This window comes from Poecile atricapillus, chromosome 10 (assembly GCF_030490865.1).
Source record: "Poecile atricapillus isolate bPoeAtr1 chromosome 10, bPoeAtr1.hap1, whole genome shotgun sequence".
In the NCBI taxonomy this organism is placed as follows: Eukaryota; Metazoa; Chordata; class Aves; order Passeriformes; family Paridae; genus Poecile; species Poecile atricapillus.
In genome coordinates, this window is record NC_081258.1 from 21,769,599 (window position 1) to 21,787,668 (window position 18,070).

Below are 18,070 nucleotides of genomic sequence, written 5' to 3' on the forward strand. Positions count from 1 at the left end.
GTAGAGCACCATTCAAAGATCACCTTGAAAGTTATTTTCTGAACTTTGGAGGATTTGAGTGTTTTCCTGTAATGTGCCAGAATGCGACCCACAAGATGAAACACACCTAGAGTAGTGGCATGCTTTCTTGTAGGAATGCCACAACTCCTAGGAACACTTCAGAGTACAGAGGTGCAAAATAGAGCTACCATGCTGGATTTAAACTAATGGCTAGTTTTCCAAAATACCAAATAAAATAAAACATGACAGTGATGATGTTGAACTGTTAGTGATACAGCATAACTTCATTATCCTGAGCCTGGTTGAAGCAGTCCTTGTCTTCCTTTCTTCCCTCTGATACCCCTTTTGTGTATTTGCTTGTAGGTATGGAGAAAAGAGACAGAAATAGTCAACTTCTGGCTTTTCACTTTTGGATTTTTTGAGAGGAGAATAGGGAACCTGACTGGAGCATGCTGTACTCTGTTTTTAAGGGCCACCTAGTATCTGGGTGACAGCCAAATGACAGTGTAAAGTGACTTTTGAGCTATTTCGTCATTTACTTGCAGCAGAAGGGAATGTTCTTGGAAATTCTGTTTCCAGTCTTTTATAAGCGATTTCCTTCACAGTGCTGCTGAGCTGTGCAGTGTTTGAAGTTTGCAGACTGCTGCATTGAATGGGCAGCCCATCTCTCCCTGCAAGCCCAAGTGCAGTGCAGCAGAGATCTGCCACCTGCTTTCTTCTGTTGTTAACTGGAATTTGAAGGCGGTTAATTTTGTGATTAAGGACTTCAGTGCTTGCAAGAGCAGGGCCAGTGTAGACACAGACGTAACTTTTTTAAGAGCTTATACCTGATCTGAGAACTGCAGTGATTTGACCAATCAATGTCCTACCAGATTGAGCATTTATCTGCAGTGTCATAGCTCACCGTGCACATACTCCCAGCAAGCTCTTGCAGTCAGGAAAAGTTTGTGTTGAGTATTCGTGGGCTGGGGGAGGGGAACTGGATGAGGTGGAAGTCTCTGACCTTTAATGAAGACCTGAATTTGTTTTGTTTGTGTTTGTTTGTTTCCCCCTTTTCTCTTATAGCAACAACTACGTATGCGGATCAAGTTGACGTATAATCACAAGGGCTCAGCAATGCAGGATCTAGCAGAAGTCAACAACTTCCCCCCTCAGTCTTGGCAATGAGGCTCTGGCACCATTCTTATTCTCATCCCACCCAATCAAAAGAACTCTGGGAAGAAGGTTGTGATCCTTGGCAATCCCCCAAACTGCACCATGGGCATGGGGAACAAATGAGACCTGCTGATGAGGAGGAATTTTCCTGAAGTGATTGCTGACTTTGAAGCATATCTGTTAAGACTAATCTCCTCTCCTCTGCTGATGAGGCTGGTGGCTTGTGGAGGCTACTGTGCGCTCCCTCACACATGCATTTACAGCCAGAAGCAACATTCCCTTCTCCCCTTCCCCACCCTTCTTCCCCCTCAAAAAGGAACACAGCCTGGTTGGAAGAGAAGTCTGGAATTTCTAGCAGGGAAACTTTCTTCTCTCTGCAGCAAACGAGCAGTTGCTCCTTCTTTCTGCTGTCTTTTTTTCCCCTGGGGTGGGTAAGGTGTGTTGTCATTCATTTCTAGCTGGATTCCTTCAGGCATTTTCCATCTGGAACTCAGATGGGGTCTTGGGGAATGTCAGGCTGCCCTGCCTCTTTCTTCTTGTATCCCCTAGGTCTTAAGAGGCTGGAGGCTTCTTATGACCTACTCAGTGCATTATTGTATACACCCACTTCTTAGTTATGTGCTGCATACCAAGAGCAAGTGAGGCCTTTGGAGTTCATCTGCAAACCTGGGACACAGTGCAGGAGAAGAGGTGCTGGTAAGAGTTGGTAAAATTGCTTTGGTGCTGTACTTGGAAATTAAGCCCTTACACCTGAATTTTCTTTCCTTCCATCAGTAGCCACAGCCATGCAAATGCAGAGTCTTCTGTAGCTTTCCAAGAAAGTGAAGTGAGTTATGAGAGATGTAGAGATAAAAGGAGCAGCTGGTTTTCTACCACATAGTTTCAAAGTCTTTCAATGTGTTAGTTGTGGTTTATGGGTAGAAAAGACACATTCAATTTTCTAGATCAGTTTTTGGGCAAGAGCTTTGCTCCTGCTGGGAGATTGACCAGAGACTATGCTGCAAAGTTGCTCTTCCTGGTTATTCCAGAACTTCTCCCCAATTTTATTTCCAGAGCCTGTTGTAGACCCCCTGGGTTCCATTTGAGTTACTTCTGACTGGGATATTTGTGTTGTATCTGTAATATTGGCACTGAAATAAAGACCATGCAGTTTAAAGAGACCTTTTCCCATTTTTTTACTTAGTTGATCCTTGCTCCCTTTTCAGAATAATGTGCCAGTTCAGGTTCAGACTGAAAGTAACTAAACTGTGTTTTGAACAGAAGCCACTCATTTGAGTATTTGGATCCAAAGATGCAAGGTCTGGTTGGCAGCCTCTGAGCTCATAGAAAGCTGTGTTCAGGGGTGTCCCTGTGGGAATTCGTGGGTGGTGGTGCAGTTCTGGGCAGTCTCTTGGAGGTTATGTTTAAGACAGACAAAAGCACAGTGTGACAAACTTCAGATGTTCAGTGCTCTTTAGGACATGATATATATTATATATATTCATTTGTGAGTGTGCTAGTAAGCTGAAGGTTGGGCACTTCTGCTTCAGTTTTGTTCCAGGGCTTTCCAGATCACTGAGTGCTCTAAGGGCAAGCTTAGACTTAGCTTCTTGTGTCCACAGAAGTGCTAACACTGGGCTCCAGAACTCTTGCCAAAAATATTGCAAGAGTGATTGACAATGTACTTAGGGAAAACTGAAGACCTGTTCTGCCCTTGAATTTGGAGCAGGAGGCCCGTAAGGGTTGTTCAGTCTGGTCTGGTCTAAACTGCATTAAGCAATATAATGTAGGCCTGACTGTCACTGATTTGAGTGCTGGTCCATGTGTAGTGGAGTAACTTTTTCTTCTCTTGAAGGGTATTTTTGCTACTTTACCAAATGAGCTGGTTTGGCCTTTGGATTAGCAAAGAACTTTTTTCTCCTGGAACTGGCATCAGTGTAGGGTTACAAAATCTAGAAGAACAATGTATGATTTCCTTAAAATTAACTTTGGGTTGTGGTAGGGTCATGCCTTGGCTATCAGTGGTGAGATATATCCTGTGCTTAGCTAGAAGCATCGTGAAACAAGCAGTTTTGCAGAAAATGGCTGAATCAGGGTCCATTTCTGGTGCTGAGCATTTAGCTTAATCATTTTCACTGCAGTTGTGGCTATTCATTGCCCCACTAGTTCAAACTTAATATTGAAGACTGAGCATGTTAAATCCATACCCCAGTGAGCTCTGAGATAAAAAGCTAATGGGAAGTCTTTGCCTTGGTTCCTGAACTCCTCATAAGCTCTCCCATTCTCTTCACAGAGTTGTACATGGTCACTCGTACTGAAAGCCAGCATGCCTCGCTCTCCCTTTGGTTTTGCTGGGAAAGAGCACTGGTACAGGAAATTAGATGGGAAGGAAGAAGAAAATGGTCTCTCGCCTGGCCAGTTTGTTGCAGCAGTCATGGGAACAGTGTATGTTGTCCCTCTTGTCATGCTTGTTTTCTGTCCCCTAGAGCAGCTGGGGTTTGTTGTCTGTCTCTGGTAAGCTTGCAGGGTGAATTCTTTCTGTGTTCTTGGCTACTTCAGCCACCCTTGCACTGTCTGTGGGGAAATGGGCATCTCGTCATGTCTTTGAGTCAAGCTGGAGGAGGCGATGCGTGTACCCAAAATATGTTTTGCAGGAAGCCATACCTTGGCTATGAAGTACTCTTTTGTAGCAGCCAAACATTCCAGTTGCAGTTGTCCTTGGAGCTCTCCCCTCCTCACTAAGGGATGGATGCTGACATTTACACAAGAAGGAAGGCCAGGCTTCACACCTTCCCCTATCTGCAACACCAGATAATGCTGCTTGTTCCTTGACCCCCATGTGCATTTCGAGCTCTGTGCTGCTGCTATGGTTTTCCTCTGGAGAGTACTCACACGTCTGAGGCACTCCAAGCATACACCGAGTCCTCTTCCCACTGGTTGAATGCACCAATTCTTACAGGTCTGGTCAACATTTTCCTTGCTTCAGTGTAAGGAGGATATAAAGGCAGCAAGATACAGACTTCATGGCTAATCTTACTAGTTATCTGCATGGGAGGCTTCGGAACTGGGAGACACTGGATGTCTGTTTTTCCAAGTGAATGTATTTTGAGTCAAAAAATGACAGAAACAATAGTGGCCATAATGGGCCTGAAGGGGGAGGAGACATGGAACGGTCCTAGAAGTCGACTGTCCAGGTCTTGATGGCACAAAATATGACCTTGAACAACTTATTGAAGCAATAGCAGTGAGGGGACTGTCTTTACAGTACCTTGGATCTGTAACTCAGAAGATACTGAAGCAGCTGGGGAAGGTACCAGTGCCTTCCCTAAGGCTGGTAGTAGCTGTGAGCCGTGGCAGCAGTGACGCTGGTGCACTTTTTTGTCTTCATTTTCTATTTGGAGGCTGTGAGGGAAGGAGCTGCTGGACTGCTTCCCTTTTAACTTTCACTCTATTCCTGTATATTCCTTTTTCTTTCATGATGTTGTAATTTAAATTTTACACAGAGCCCCATCCTACCTCTTTGACAGTACAGAGAAAAAAAAAATGCAAACAAAAAAACTACTTAAATACAAACCCCCAACAAATCCACCAAATTTAAAGTGAAAACATGCCATTTGAGGCAGGGTACCTGTTGGCAGTCAAAAGTCTGGAGACCTATTTTTGAGATGTGAAAAATTTAAGTAAATGCTGAGTCATAGGTGAATGAGGAGCTTAACAGATGTAAACATTTACATGGGATGCATTAGACTTCTGCTGTGTGTATTGTCTTTTGGTTGAAACAAATTATGAAGTGACTAATAAAATGAGTCAATATTCAATGATTTAAAACCGTGCCTTGTTGCTTTCTGCAAGTACAGTGGGATAGAAGGTTTTGATTCTTAATGTTTGACCATGGCAATGTCAGATGATGCAAAATAATAAGGCTGTATTTTGAAAAAAAAATTACAGGAAATTTTGAGACCAAGATGAGTGGACAATTGCAAAACACTTTAGCAGTTCTGTGGAATACCATCCTGAGAGAGAGCGTGTCAAGTTACAAGCAGCAGTGCTTGTTCAGATGCTAGAAAGGTGTGGTGGAATCTGAACACAAGGAATGTGTTTAGAGCCTGCTCTTGGGAGCTCGTTAAAATACCCCTTTCATATACTCCATATGCCTTCTGGACAAGGATTGTCCCACATGTGCCTGCTTTGTGTTTTCTAGTCACAGTCGCAGTTCACTAGATGGCCTTTCATATCTTTTCAGACCTGTAGTTTCACTGTGGGGAAGGTGGGAGTGTGCTTGAAGCTGTTGGGGCAGAAGCAGTGGCTGCCCAAAACCACTAAAATTCTTGCAGACTGTGTCATGATGGTGTCGTCGGTGGATGACGACGTCACTAGTAGTTAGTGACATTATTAGTAGCAGGCACTAGTTCAGTTTTACGCGATGGAGCTGCAGGGCAGCGGGAGAAGGGTGACGTTCGGCTGTTGAGCAGTGCACCTCCAGCTGCGGGGCGCTGATGGTGACAGACCCTGGAGCTCTGAGAAGGGCGGGCGGTGACAGGTGCGTTGGCAGCGCTGCCGTGAGCTTTGCCCTTTCCCCGGCTGGCCTGTCGCTGCTGGAAGGCCGCGGAGCTGCGGGCGGCCGGCCCGGCGGGAGCGGGCGGGGCCTGGGCCGGACAGCCCGCTCGCTTCCGGGGCGGGGCCGCGGGGGCCCGGGCTGTGGGGCCGGCCGGCGATGGGGGAGGCCGGGCCGGGGCCGGGCGCTGGGCCGGGGCCCAGGGAGGCGCAGGAGCCCGAAGAGGACTCGGCGGCGCCGGGCGGCGCACGAGGGGGCCGGGCCGGACCCCGCGGCGGCATCCGGGTGCTGAAGGTGAGGAGGGGACCGAGGCCTCTGCCGCTCCGGGAGACTCGGTGGGGTGGGGGAGGAGGGAGTCGGCTGCGGGACGCCGGGGGCACTTGTCCGCCCCGACCTCGGTCTTTCCCGTAGCGGTGGTCGCTGCCGGTGCGGAGCCGGGGCCGTGCTGACGCTCGGGTCTGGGCTGCCTTGCAGAGGAACGCGAAGCGCACCGGGGGCAGGAGCTGCCAGAGCAGGAGTCGGGTTGGTTCCCGGGAGAGGACCTGGCTGAAAGGGGACGTCGGACGAGGCTGCGTGTATGTTTATGGAAGAGACTCAGCAGCTGCGGCTCCTTCGGACTTACGCCTGGTCCTCTGCACAGTGGACACCCAAGCCTCGGAGATCTGTGACGGAGAAGGGAGGGAAAACCTCTTTTTGCAGCTTCATGGAGACCTGGTCAGGTGAGGGCCGAGAAAGGGTAAATCTGACTGAGAGCTGTTCTGTATAGGGTTGCGGGGCTCTGTTCATCGTGTGCCTGTGCCTGTTGGCAGGGCGGTAGGGAACAGGCAGAGGTAATAGCTGGCAGTCAGGTACAGCCTTGAGTCACGCACTTCATAAAAATTAGATAGCGGTGAAATAGAGGTTACACACCTCTGTTAGTTATGTGTTTTAACAGGGAGGGTTTGACTGTTGCTCCAGCCAGAAATTTGTCCTCATTTTCTGGGTAGAGGCACCAGTTCATATATTCCTTTGTTATGTTGTTATGGGGATTTTAGCATCTGCATAACCTGATCTATTTAAGAGACCGTAAACGATTATTTTGAATTAGCAAAAGAAGTAAGGTGCTTTTGCAATTTACGTAATATAATATTTACATGTTAGTAATTTTTTTTGCCGAGAAGAGTTGCCAGCTGAAAAATTAAAGGCAGACAGAAAGTGTACCAAGGGTTATATGAAGAAGGCTTAAGCATCAGGTGCTGTATTTTATGCCTGAAGTCAATTTAGGCTGAAAAAAAATGGCTCAGGGTTTAATGTGCATGAACTTTATGCTGTGTGTTATGGACTCCTCTAGGTTTAGAAGCTCCTATTCAGTTTGTTAGGATTTAAACTTTGCACTGATTCTTCTGGACTTAAGATTCAGTTATAAAATTGCCACTTCTGTTTTCAGGGGCAAATAATTGCTGTGGTCTCCTTACTTAAAGGCTAAACAGTAGATAAAATGCATTTTGTACAGAGCTAGTAGCTGGATTTTTGATAGTGAAGGTTACAGGTTGCACGTGTCCAAATTTTAAAACTGTGGGTTATGCTTGCTCTGTAATGGGGTGGGAACACTAGTGGTGAGACATGCAGAGAGAGCAGGACGTGTTTAAAACTGACTGTTTGAAAAGGATATTTAGAACTGTTTGTTTTGCCTTGGTCAGGGTTATAAGCATTAGGGATGGATTAGTTAGAAACTCTGTATGAGAACGGATGGACACTCGAATATAGGCACTGAGGTAACTAAAAACATCTGTTTATTGCTTGAAAAATTTGTAAGGAAGTTGGCATGTTTTGGACTGAAATAGCGAGCAGATTTTCCAGTGTTTTTAAGGAAGAGCAGACCCGTTAGTGCAGATCATGAAAAAGCCTAGGTAACGCTTGTAGATGTGTTCAGAGATACATTTTGACTTTATTTAGCTTTTGAAGTGGCTTTTGCATTTTAATTCTTTTCAGTCTCTCTTTTCTCATGCTAACTAGCTGTGCCTGTCTTTGATTTGTGGCAGATTTTGCACTGGATTAGCAAATTTGATCTGCTGCCAGTCTTTTGGAAGCAAGCACTGAGGTGTAAATTACTACTTCCATTCTTTTTGCCTCTTGGTATGTGTAGGACTTGGTCAAGATTTGTCATAAATTTTGTGAAGAGTTCTTTGTTATGATGTGTCTGTTCTTTGTAATTGTCAGAGTGTTTTTGTCACAAAAGAGATCCTTGAATTACTTCCCACTGGAGTTGTTCTTGGTAGGGAAATGGGAGTTACCAGTATTGCTTCAGTAACACCTGTGTTAGCAGCAGGAAGCAGGCCTGAGTGGTATCTACTTGCATGTCCAATGAAGGGTGACAGAGTGCTCAAGATTATCCTTGTGCCCTGTTGAGATAATTCCTTCCTGGAACAAACTTTACCAATTACTTTAATAACATGTTCACAATACAAATTACTTTGTTAAATATCTGATCACTTCTTAACATGAGTATGTGCGTCTCCCAGAAGCTTCTGAATTCTTCACCCTTTTAATATTAGCAGGTGATTTTCTTTCCAGAGCATGAGAGATGTTGGTTTGGCATATTACTTGGAAGACTGAAAGCTGTATGGAAGAATAGCAGAAGCTCTTCTGTGTATTCAGTCTAAATATTCACTGATGTCCATGTGATCATTCTGTTTACTTTTCAATTCTGTGAATTCAAGTCAGTTTCTGTAAGAAACTTCTCAACAATGCACTCAAGGATCTTTAGCTTTCTCCTAGCCAGAATCTTTCTTTATGCTTGTAACCCTTCATATCCAGAACCTATATCTTCCTGCAGAGGGAAGGGTTATATAAGAATTGCACACATACCATCTTTGGTCTGGATACCGCTCACAACAATATTTTATGCTTCAAAGATAGGAAAACTTGACCCTTACAGAGAGCTGCAGTTGGAACAGGAATGAAACTGAAACTGTTGCTTCTTCTTGTTGGCTTTTCTCTCTCCTTAAGCCTTTGCACCTGTGCTCGGAAGAGCTCCTGTAAGCAGAGGAAGTATTCAGTCCCTGATGTGTGATATTGCTGAGGATGTCATGGGCTGTTTGTGCCAGATCGCAGCTGCTGTGACAGCCATGTGTTCTCACATGTGCCAGCATTTGGAGCTCATTGTGTTGGGTACAGGATGAGTTTGTGCAGTTCTAATGTGATCTCATGCCAGTTTGGGTTTCATACCACATTGCTTTCTCTTGAAAGGAAAGTGTATTGTCCTACTGCAGTTTAAGTGTTACTTCTTGAATCTGTCAGATTTGACCAAGTTAGTGAAGAAATTCCATATGGAAACTCCATATACAGGTTTTGGTTTTCCTTTTGCTGGCCTGTCAAGGGTTTTGTTAAACCATCATCAATCCCATGGTTCTTGATAAGAACTTGGACCAGTAATCCATTCCTCCAGGTCTCCAGAATGTCTCCAAGAGCACTCAGGGAACTGCTCCCTTTCTTAGTGTGAGCATGATCCATAGGCAATGGGCTGGTTTGCTCATGGCCGTATTTACAGACCATGTGAGCACTGTTAGTCACATACCTGGCTCTGCCCCAGTGTTCCTCAATCACAGGTCCAGTACACAGCAAAGTGCCAGAAGGCAGTCAGACACCCTTTCCACCGTGTCTTCATGACTGGAAATACCTAACCCTGAGCTCTGCTTCCTCTGCAGAGTGGCCACTTATTGCCTCCTGTGACTTTTTGGGTGTCGATCTTTCTGTAAATGCAAAACTCTCTTACCAGGTAGTGAGGTTTGAACAACTTGTAATGTTTTACAGACAGTTTCCAGAATTCTGAAGACTTTTTGGGAAGGCTTTTGTCCCGCAGCTGCCGACCAGCAGGCCTAGCTGGTGCGATAGAATGGGCTACTCATGTGATTGATTTTTAGATGGGAATGGTGCTATGGCATTAGAGGTACATTTGTAGAGGATTTGGCTTGAATAGATATTGCCACCAATGTTCCTTTTGCACATGGCTTTCATGTAAAAGAAACAAAACCAAAGACGTGTTTGATGTCTTCAAAGAGCAAATCAGTTTTGATTTATGTGGGCAAGAAAGAAGATTAAGGGGTTTTCAAACTACCATTTTGAAAGCCTGCAGCATTAATTCTTCCTGAAGTATAAGATGAGAAGAATAAAAAAGAAAAAAAAAAGCAGATCTCATGTCTGGAAGGGTAGGTATGGTACAATAGAATATCCAGCTTTTTCAGGAGGGTAAGCCACAGCACTGTAGCTCAGAGAGCATTGAGCAACCTGTACAGCTGTGACTTAGATGTTTTTCCTACGACGCAAATTATCCCTCTACTTCACTTTCATTCAATTCCCTGAATTCCGATGTGCAGATAGGTAGTTCAGTGTGTACTCAAAAAAAGCCATCCATTCAGCAACCAAATAGTAAAGTTTGAGTGTTTGGTTTTTCCCTTGGAAGTCTAGATGCAGACTACTTGATATGTTCTTTTTGTAAGTGACACTCAAGCATGTAACATTCCTGAGCCATGGGTCACGCTGGAAAGGCTGTTTCCTGGCAAGCATACGGCTTTAATAGCAGAAGAATAGGAGTCCAGGGTAACCAAGGGAAACTTGGGCAACGTAGTTGGAGATCCAGTCAAATCTCTCATATTCTTGGATTCTGTGCTGAAGGGTATACAATACATCAAGTTTACTGTATTGGAAGTCAGCACTGTTCAGTGCAATCTATTATGTATTCATTCCAGTTTCTAACAGCTTGCCTATTATAGGAGACAGATACACAGGTTTGTCATTTCCAGGATTACCTTATAAAGTTCTTTTGAAAGTTTGGTTTTGTGTTCACTGGTATCTGTTTGTATAGCAAAAAATATTAAGTGATAAGATAAACCTCAAATACATATTTGTAGATGTACTTGGCTCTGAACTTGTAAATCTTGACAGACAGTCCTAAAAAGGGCTGAGAGCCTTCATCTGAACTTCAGAAATTTCTGCAAAGAGGGAAGAATTGATGGCATTTCGGTCTTTTGAACCAATCTCTTGTCCCATGTCCGTCCTACAAAACAGGCAAAGAAACAGCATTTAATAAGTCAGCTTTTCATACTTACTGTGCAGGAATTCCATCTTAGCTGACATCAGCTTATTATCAGTGAATAGGAGCTCCAATAGACAATTTCTGAAGAGAGAGGAAAGGGATTACTTGGTATACAGCCTTCTGGCTAGTAAGAAGATGTATTTCTATGTAAAACAAAAGCAGAGAGCAGACTTGCCCTAAACAGGCTTAGTGAGCATTGAGCAGTAAGAAGTGATTTTCTGGGTCAGCTGCACATCAACTACATTGCCTTTCCAGGCTATAAACTTTGTTTGAGAGTAATCCTTCTTCTGATCCAGAGGTCTTGTATGTGAAGTGAGAGTTGCAATGTATCTGCTTGAAATACCTGAGGTCATTTTACTTCTTGAGATGTGTCTTGGTGACTCCAAAGGAAGCCTGGATGACTAGGTACTTGTGAATGGTGTATGTTTTGTAAAATCTGTCCTGCCTTAATTATTTGATGACATTTGTAAAGCTGTCAGTAATAGTTGGAAATACTCTGATATAATTACTGAAAACAATCAGAAATGTTTTTATTCTTGAGAAGAGGTGAGAAGAAGTGGTACATACAATGAAATGTTTCCCATTAAGACACACAGAATAAATGATGTATGCAAGTCAACAAAGTTCAGTGGAAAGCAGGTCCTACCTAGCAAATTTGATCTTGATGCTTCAAAATGTCAAGCTTGGTTGCCAGTGGTATTAGTCATTCATTATAGTGAGCTGTTGGACTGGAAAGATTGGGAGAAAAAGCACTGTGGAAAGTAACAAGTAAAGGACAAAATCTGGACAAGTAGAAACTAAATAAATCAGTGCATGGATACAGGGAACAATCATGTTAGTGCTTACAGAGTAGGAATAAACGAAAAACAAAATCTGGTGGTCAAAATCCTTTTGAATCAAAGTATACCCACTCTACAGCAAGAATAATTTTCAAAACACCCTGTACCTTATCTTGAAGAGGAAGTTTGAAATGTTTAGTGGCATGTTTTATAAACTCCTTTTTAAAGAAGAGGTGACAATTGAAATGCAGTGACTAATCTGAAGCTAGGCACTTTTAGATTAAGCATGGGGATTTTTAATGGTGGATAATGAGTAGACCATTGGAACAATATATTTTAACTGCTACCTAACATTTTATGTGCTTAATCTTTTCACTATATATATTTTTCTAAAATAAAATAAATTAAAAAAAATATATTAGTGATTTAGCAAGAAACTCTGTTGTTTTTATTGAAGAAAATCACAATTCAGGGTCTCTGGAAAAAGTGAGAAGAGAGGATCAGAAAATGTGTTTTCCATTCTGAATATACTAAATCTGATGTTTCACAAGAACTTTCTCTTATTGCTGTTTATTCAAGCTAGCCACTGAATCCTTCCTGTGTTCTGTCATAGTTCCAAACTGTCCTTCTAAATGTACTGGTTGAGTTAACTTACCAAAGCATAAGGATCTAGCCACTGATTTGAGCTGAAGAGGGTAGGAAATTTGTCTCTTCTTTTTTTTTTTTTCCTTAAAGTAATTCTTCATGAGAATTCTTCAAATGCTTTGCTCCAAGCTGCATTTGGAAGAAAAATTTAAGAGTTCTTTCACATTTTTGAGGCATTATACATAGGGTTTTTTAATTACTTAGCACCTGCTTTTTTGTGCAGTATTTCTGTTTTTGTCTTGCCATGGATTCCTCATGGTGCTCCTCAAATCATGAAATAGAAATACTCACCATGAATTATGATGAGTGACTTATGCCAATTGCTATTTCTCTGTGTTTCTTTTATGCAATGTAATTCACAAGTGCTGCAGTTCTTAAGCTCTGCTTGTCAAGCAGGAAGCAGAGACCCAAGAGTCCATGCTTGCCAGACATTTTCAGAGGAGCAGAAAACAGACGGTGTGTCAGTATTCCTCACACTTTAGCTGCACTGAGACTTGTTTAATGTTTTTTGCATTCTCAAACTTCTTTATTTTATGTTTTGACAGGAGACTTGAGCCCACAGAAAAACCCCTTCAGATTGTATATGACTACTTGGCTGGGTTGGGTTTTGATGATCCTCTCAGAATGCAGGAAGAGGCAGCAAACTCCGATCTCAGCTGTATGATTCGCTTTTACAGTGGTAAGAAATTGTGTGTATGCACGCTGTCATTGTTTCTGCAGCTGTAACTATGAGCTGGAGCTTGGCTAAAGCCTGAGTCATCAGCCTCTTGGGTTTATAGAGGGCAACATCAGGCACCTGCAGTACCAGTAAGCATTTCTTAAAATAAAACATTTTCAAGATTAATAGAAAAAAAATCACGCTTCTTTAGTTTTCTTGACCCTGTCTATGACTTGAGAAAAGATGTCCACAGGAAGACATAATATTGCTCTGTTGTCTTTAGCTTCAAATATTGCAACTGAGGACTTAGAGCCCCCAACTGGGATCAGAAGCATATGGCAGTTCCGTTTAGACATGCATGAAGATCGTATTTACAAAAAGTTTGTGGGTATGGGCAAGGAAGCTCCTGGTCAAATCCCTCCACAGCCTTTAAATTGCGAAGAGTGAAGGTGACAGCTGGTTTATAATAAGGCAGGCTGCCATCAGAAACCTGGGGCACTGGACTGCAGAAGCAAGATTTTGGTGTGGGGGCTGTTGAATTGGTTTGGGTGGGATTCAGTATACACAAGGATCCACAGATAACAGGCATAGGCCTGTGGGCATATGATGCCAGCAGTCAGAAGGGGAATTCACTAAAGTTAAGAGGAAATATAAAAGAAATGAGGGTGAGGGAAGATAATGAGGAAATTACTTCCTTACTTGTAAGTACTTCACTTGGGTATTTTTTACATTTCAGAAAAAAAACATCAAACTGCTCTTAGGAAAATTTTTCTTGCATTGTGGATCTGGGCAGGCAGGCTAAGCTCCTAGCCATCTTTTGGTTATTCAGTGTCAAAAAAATGCATTTATAAGAAATCAACTTCTTCACCCTGCTGAGACAAATCCCTTAAACCCCTTCTTCTCTGGGAGCTGTGTGGAAGAACAAGCAAAACAGTGTATATATTGTATGCACCCTACATCCATCTATCTGTCTGTGTGTCTATCTATCTGTCTATCTATCTATCTGTCTATGCAAAACACAGAGTGTAACAGATCAAAAGAAGTGTGACATACATAGTCTGCATTTTTGGGGCAGGGAAGAGGGAGTCAGAAGTTCCTTCAGCTGGAAGGAGTAGAGGCATCAAGGATAAGGGATATGGAGAACTGAGGAAAAAATGAAAGCTTGGGTATGTCAAGCAGGAACTGATGAGAATTCATGAACAGTGACTCAACTTCATTTAACCAAGTAGATAGAAAATGTAATTGAGTAGTTTCAGTCAGCATGGGTGGCTGGTCTGCTTAGAAGAAGGCTATGAAGGAAAAAGTATAAGGCTTGAAGAGTGTTCAGGAGACCTGTTTTAAGGAAGCACAAGTGAATGCTGATTAAGTGATTCTCAAAGGTAGGGGAAGAATTAGAGAGAATGCTATGGAGGATGATAGAATAATTTTGCAAAGCCTGCAACTGAGAACATAAGGGAGGAAGTAATGCATTTTACCCAGAGAAAATTTACTTGGTATCATAGACTGGTTTGGGTTGGAAGGAACCTTAAAGATCATCTAGTTCCACCCTCCTGCCATGGGCTGGGACACCTTCCACTAGACCAGGTTTCTCCAAGCCCTACCCAGCCTGGCCTTCCAGACACTTCCAGAGATGGAGCAGCCACAGATTCTCTGGGCACCTGTGCCAGGGCCTCCCCACAAAATATTTCTTCCTTATGTCCAGTGTAAATTTGCCCTCTTTCAGTTTAGAAAACATAGTCCATTGTTCTGCCACTATAGGCCTTCATGAAATGTCTCTCCAGGCCTTTCTTATAAGCTGCCTTTGTGTATGGAAAAACTGCAAGAAGACCTTCCCCAGATCTTTCTGTTCTCCAGGCTGAGCAACCCCAACTCTCTCAGCCTGTCTGCATAGGAAAGGTGTTCCAGACACCTGACTGTTTCCACTCCACAGCTGCCCCTTGACCCACTCTAAAGATAGGTGTCATGGTTTTGGAGCAGAGAGGGAAACTGGAGGATTGGTGCAGCTACATAGTAATGCTTAGAACAGTGCTGCTGTGGCAGTTAGTAGGGTACCACTTTTAGTCCCATAAAAATGTTTTCTTACAAGTGCAGAGCTGGTCTTTCAGCTTGGTGAAATCAAAGCATTTTTTTCTGTGGATGTTTACAGTTTCTCACCAATAAAGGACATCTTCTGTAAAACTTTAAGTCCATGAAACAAAACTATTGTAAATAAACAACTAAATGTTTCAGATATATTCAGGCCAGATCATCAAGCCAGATTCATCAAGACAACGCTTTAGATTTGGCAAGCTGAAGATCTAGCTGTCTGACTGAGAAACAATATTACAGCTTGCTCCTGATAAATGTTTGGAGTATGATTTTCTTATTCAAGCTTCTTGTGTGATCATTGTGACCTGCTTACTCCACATAGCTTCAGTTTAAGCATCCAGCCCAGCACCCCAGTAGGGTGCCAGGAGCAGCTGGACCTCAGTGCCAATCAGCTCTGAAGCAGCTCAAACCTCTTCATATGCTGCCAGTATCTCTTTCAGTTAGAGTGTTGTGGGCTCCAAATCCTCTGTACCTCAACTCCAGAAGCTGAGTGGTTGACCTGGAGTGTGTTCAGCATGGCAGCAGTCTGACTCCAGCCCAGTCTGAGTAGTCTCAGTGACTTGTCACAAGGTTGGAGTAGCTGCAGATAGTTGCTTCTCCCTGAAAAAGACCTGAACTGCATTCATGGTGCCTAGCAATAGGACTACACTGGTTTCAACATCCCAAGGATTTTAAAAATTCCCAAACGCAGTTGTAATTAACCTGGAGGAGAAAAGGAGGATGTGGGAAGTGTCTACTCCCTAGGTGGGCTCTCTGAGGACAAAAGGCAAATGCTGTCATTATCGATATTTTCCACTAAATGGCACCAGAGCATAGAGGTAAGGACCATGCTGAGCACGCAGACCAGATTACAAAATATAACACCATAAACTTAACCCAGCCTTTACAGCAGATAAGGTGTTATATAATGCAACCTTGAGAACAAGTGCAACACAATCAAGCAAACAAATCATCATTGTGACCAGCCACTGTTAAACCAATATAATAAATGCTTATAGCAAATTTGTTTTAGCACATTATGGTTAGATCTGTCTCTGCCTTTTGTGCACAGTCTAAAAGGACTGTTGTGGTTTAACCCTGACCACCCAATAAACATCGCTCATTTTCTCACTCACACTACTTCCCCCATGGGATGGGAAGGAGAATGGGAAAAAGGTGATACCTGTGGACTGAAAACAGTTTAATAATTGAAACAAAATAATAATAATTGTAACGAAAAGGGAAATAACAGAGAGGAATAAAATACAAGTGGTGCGCAATACACTGCTCATCACACTGGTGCCCTTCCTCTAGCAGTGCTCAGCCCTCCTGTGCCAATTCCTTCAGTTTGTATACTGGGCATGATGTTCTATGGTGTGGGAGATTTATCCCCTTTGCTAGTTTGGGTCAGCTGGTCCAACCATGCTTGCTTGCAGTTTTTTGTGAACCTGCTTGCTACAGAGAATGGGACACTGTAAAGTCCTTAATTTGGGTGAGCATTGCTGAGCACCAACAGAAAACATGTTTTGATTTTTTTTTAACGTTATCAACATTTTTCTCACAGTGAAGTCAAAACACAGCCTTGTACCATCTGCCAGGAAGAAAATGAGTTCTATCTCAGACAAAACCAGGACAGTCACCTTCAGGGAAGGCACACTGCCTTTGTAGCTGATTTGCCAGGCCTTCCTTGAAAGTCCAGTAGAAACCACTTATTTAATGGCCTCTGTGACTTTAGCTGAATTAACAAGAGTTTAAAATTGCTGTTCTGTTGCATTTGAATGAAGGATATTTGGCAAGCATATGGGTTTGCTAAGGTCTGTAACTACCTGTGGATTAAAAACACACTGCATGGCAACCATTGTTCTGAGAGGCACAAATGGTGCTGCTCAGCCACCATTCCTTCACTGACTGAGGATGTTGCTTGTCCTCTGCACAAGACTTTTTTTTAAAGTGCAGTTCATCTGCTTGTTCTTTGCAACAGCTGGTTTTGCCTGTTAAATCTGTGTTATTTGTACTCACAGATGAGAATGAAGAACATAGGGACAGTAAATACTAATGTCCCCCTTTTCTTCAGAAAAGCCATGTCAGGTGGAGCAGCTGGATCGCATACTGCTCTCTGGAGTCTATAACGTACGCAAAGGAAAGACTCAGCTGCACAAGTGGGCAGAGCGCTCGGTCACTCTCTGTGGTACATGCCTCATTGTGTCCTCAGTGAAGGACAGCCATGCAGGGAAGATGCACATCTTGCCTCTCATTGGAGGGAAGGTAAGGCTTTTTTTAGTTAGCTCGCTGTAGCCTGGGAAGGAAGAAGAGCTGGTAGGGATGGGAAATGTCCACCGGAGATTAATGTAGGCAATGCACTGAATGGGCACTCTGGAAATTACTACTTCTTGTATCCATTTCAGCAGAAAGATGTTAAGCAAAATTTACTTCTGTGTTTTTCTCCAGTGACTTTGCAGCTGTATATTCAGCAAAATGTAATACTGACTGGTGGTCAGTAATACCTCACCCTGGACTTCAGGTCAATTGCAATTGCTGGTGCTTAGACGGAGTGTTGTTGTCAATTCTCTCTTTGCAGGTGGAAGAGATGAAACGTCGGCAGTACACCCTTGCTTTCACATCTGCTGGAGCACAAGCTCAGACATACCACATTTCCTTTGAAACGCTGGCAGAGTGCCAGCGGTGGCACCGGCAGGCATCCACGGTGAGGCCGTGGGGACAGCGTGGTTTGGATGGTGGGTGCTGGGTACACCACAGGAAGGGTATTCTGATGCAAGCTTGGTCTGCAGTCAGAGATGAAGCTAGGATGCTGGAGAAAGTACCCAGGACACTTTTCAGGTTTATTTCCTTCATGCTCTGGACTACAGAGAATTTTCTGTTAGCCTTCTCTTTTTCTCTAGCTGTGCAACAATATCAAGCAGTAATTCTGTGCTGTTTTAACCCCTGCTGCACCTGTGAGACTAACTTAATCACAGGTCTGCAGAGCAAGCCACAGGGACTGGCTGACTTTGCAGCTGTAAAAACCTACAGATTGCATTTGTTGTCATACTTGAATGTACCTGAAGTATGACCTGGACATTCATAGGGCTGCCCTGATAGGTTTGAGTTACAGAGAGACCACAGGTCAGCAAGGATATTATGAAATACAAAATGAATTC

At 43.3% G+C, this 18,070-nt stretch overlaps 2 protein-coding genes across 3 annotated transcripts in view; both read left to right on the forward strand.

Moving 5' to 3' along the window:
* AP1G1 (adaptor related protein complex 1 subunit gamma 1) overlaps positions 1 to 4,962 on the forward strand; it is a 36,471-nt gene extending 31,509 nt beyond the window's left edge. Inside the window, exon 23 of the mRNA XM_058845827.1 lies at positions 1,066 to 4,962. Coding sequence (XP_058701810.1) covers positions 1,066 to 1,167 — 102 coding nt within the window. The 3' untranslated portion in view covers positions 1,168 to 4,962. The remainder of the gene's footprint in view (positions 1 to 1,065) is intronic.
* An 860-nt stretch (positions 4,963 to 5,822) lies between these two features.
* PHLPP2 (PH domain and leucine rich repeat protein phosphatase 2) overlaps positions 5,823 to 18,070 on the forward strand; it is a 34,071-nt gene continuing 21,823 nt past the window's right edge. For both annotated transcript variants that reach the window (XM_058845823.1, XM_058845824.1), the window contains exons 1-5: positions 5,823 to 5,983; positions 6,164 to 6,408; positions 12,733 to 12,866; positions 16,987 to 17,177; positions 17,491 to 17,616. In XM_058845823.1, coding sequence (XP_058701806.1) covers positions 5,849 to 5,983; positions 6,164 to 6,408; positions 12,733 to 12,866; positions 16,987 to 17,177; positions 17,491 to 17,616 — 831 coding nt within the window. In that variant the 5' untranslated portion in view covers positions 5,823 to 5,848. The remainder of the gene's footprint in view (positions 5,984 to 6,163; positions 6,409 to 12,732; positions 12,867 to 16,986; positions 17,178 to 17,490; positions 17,617 to 18,070) is intronic.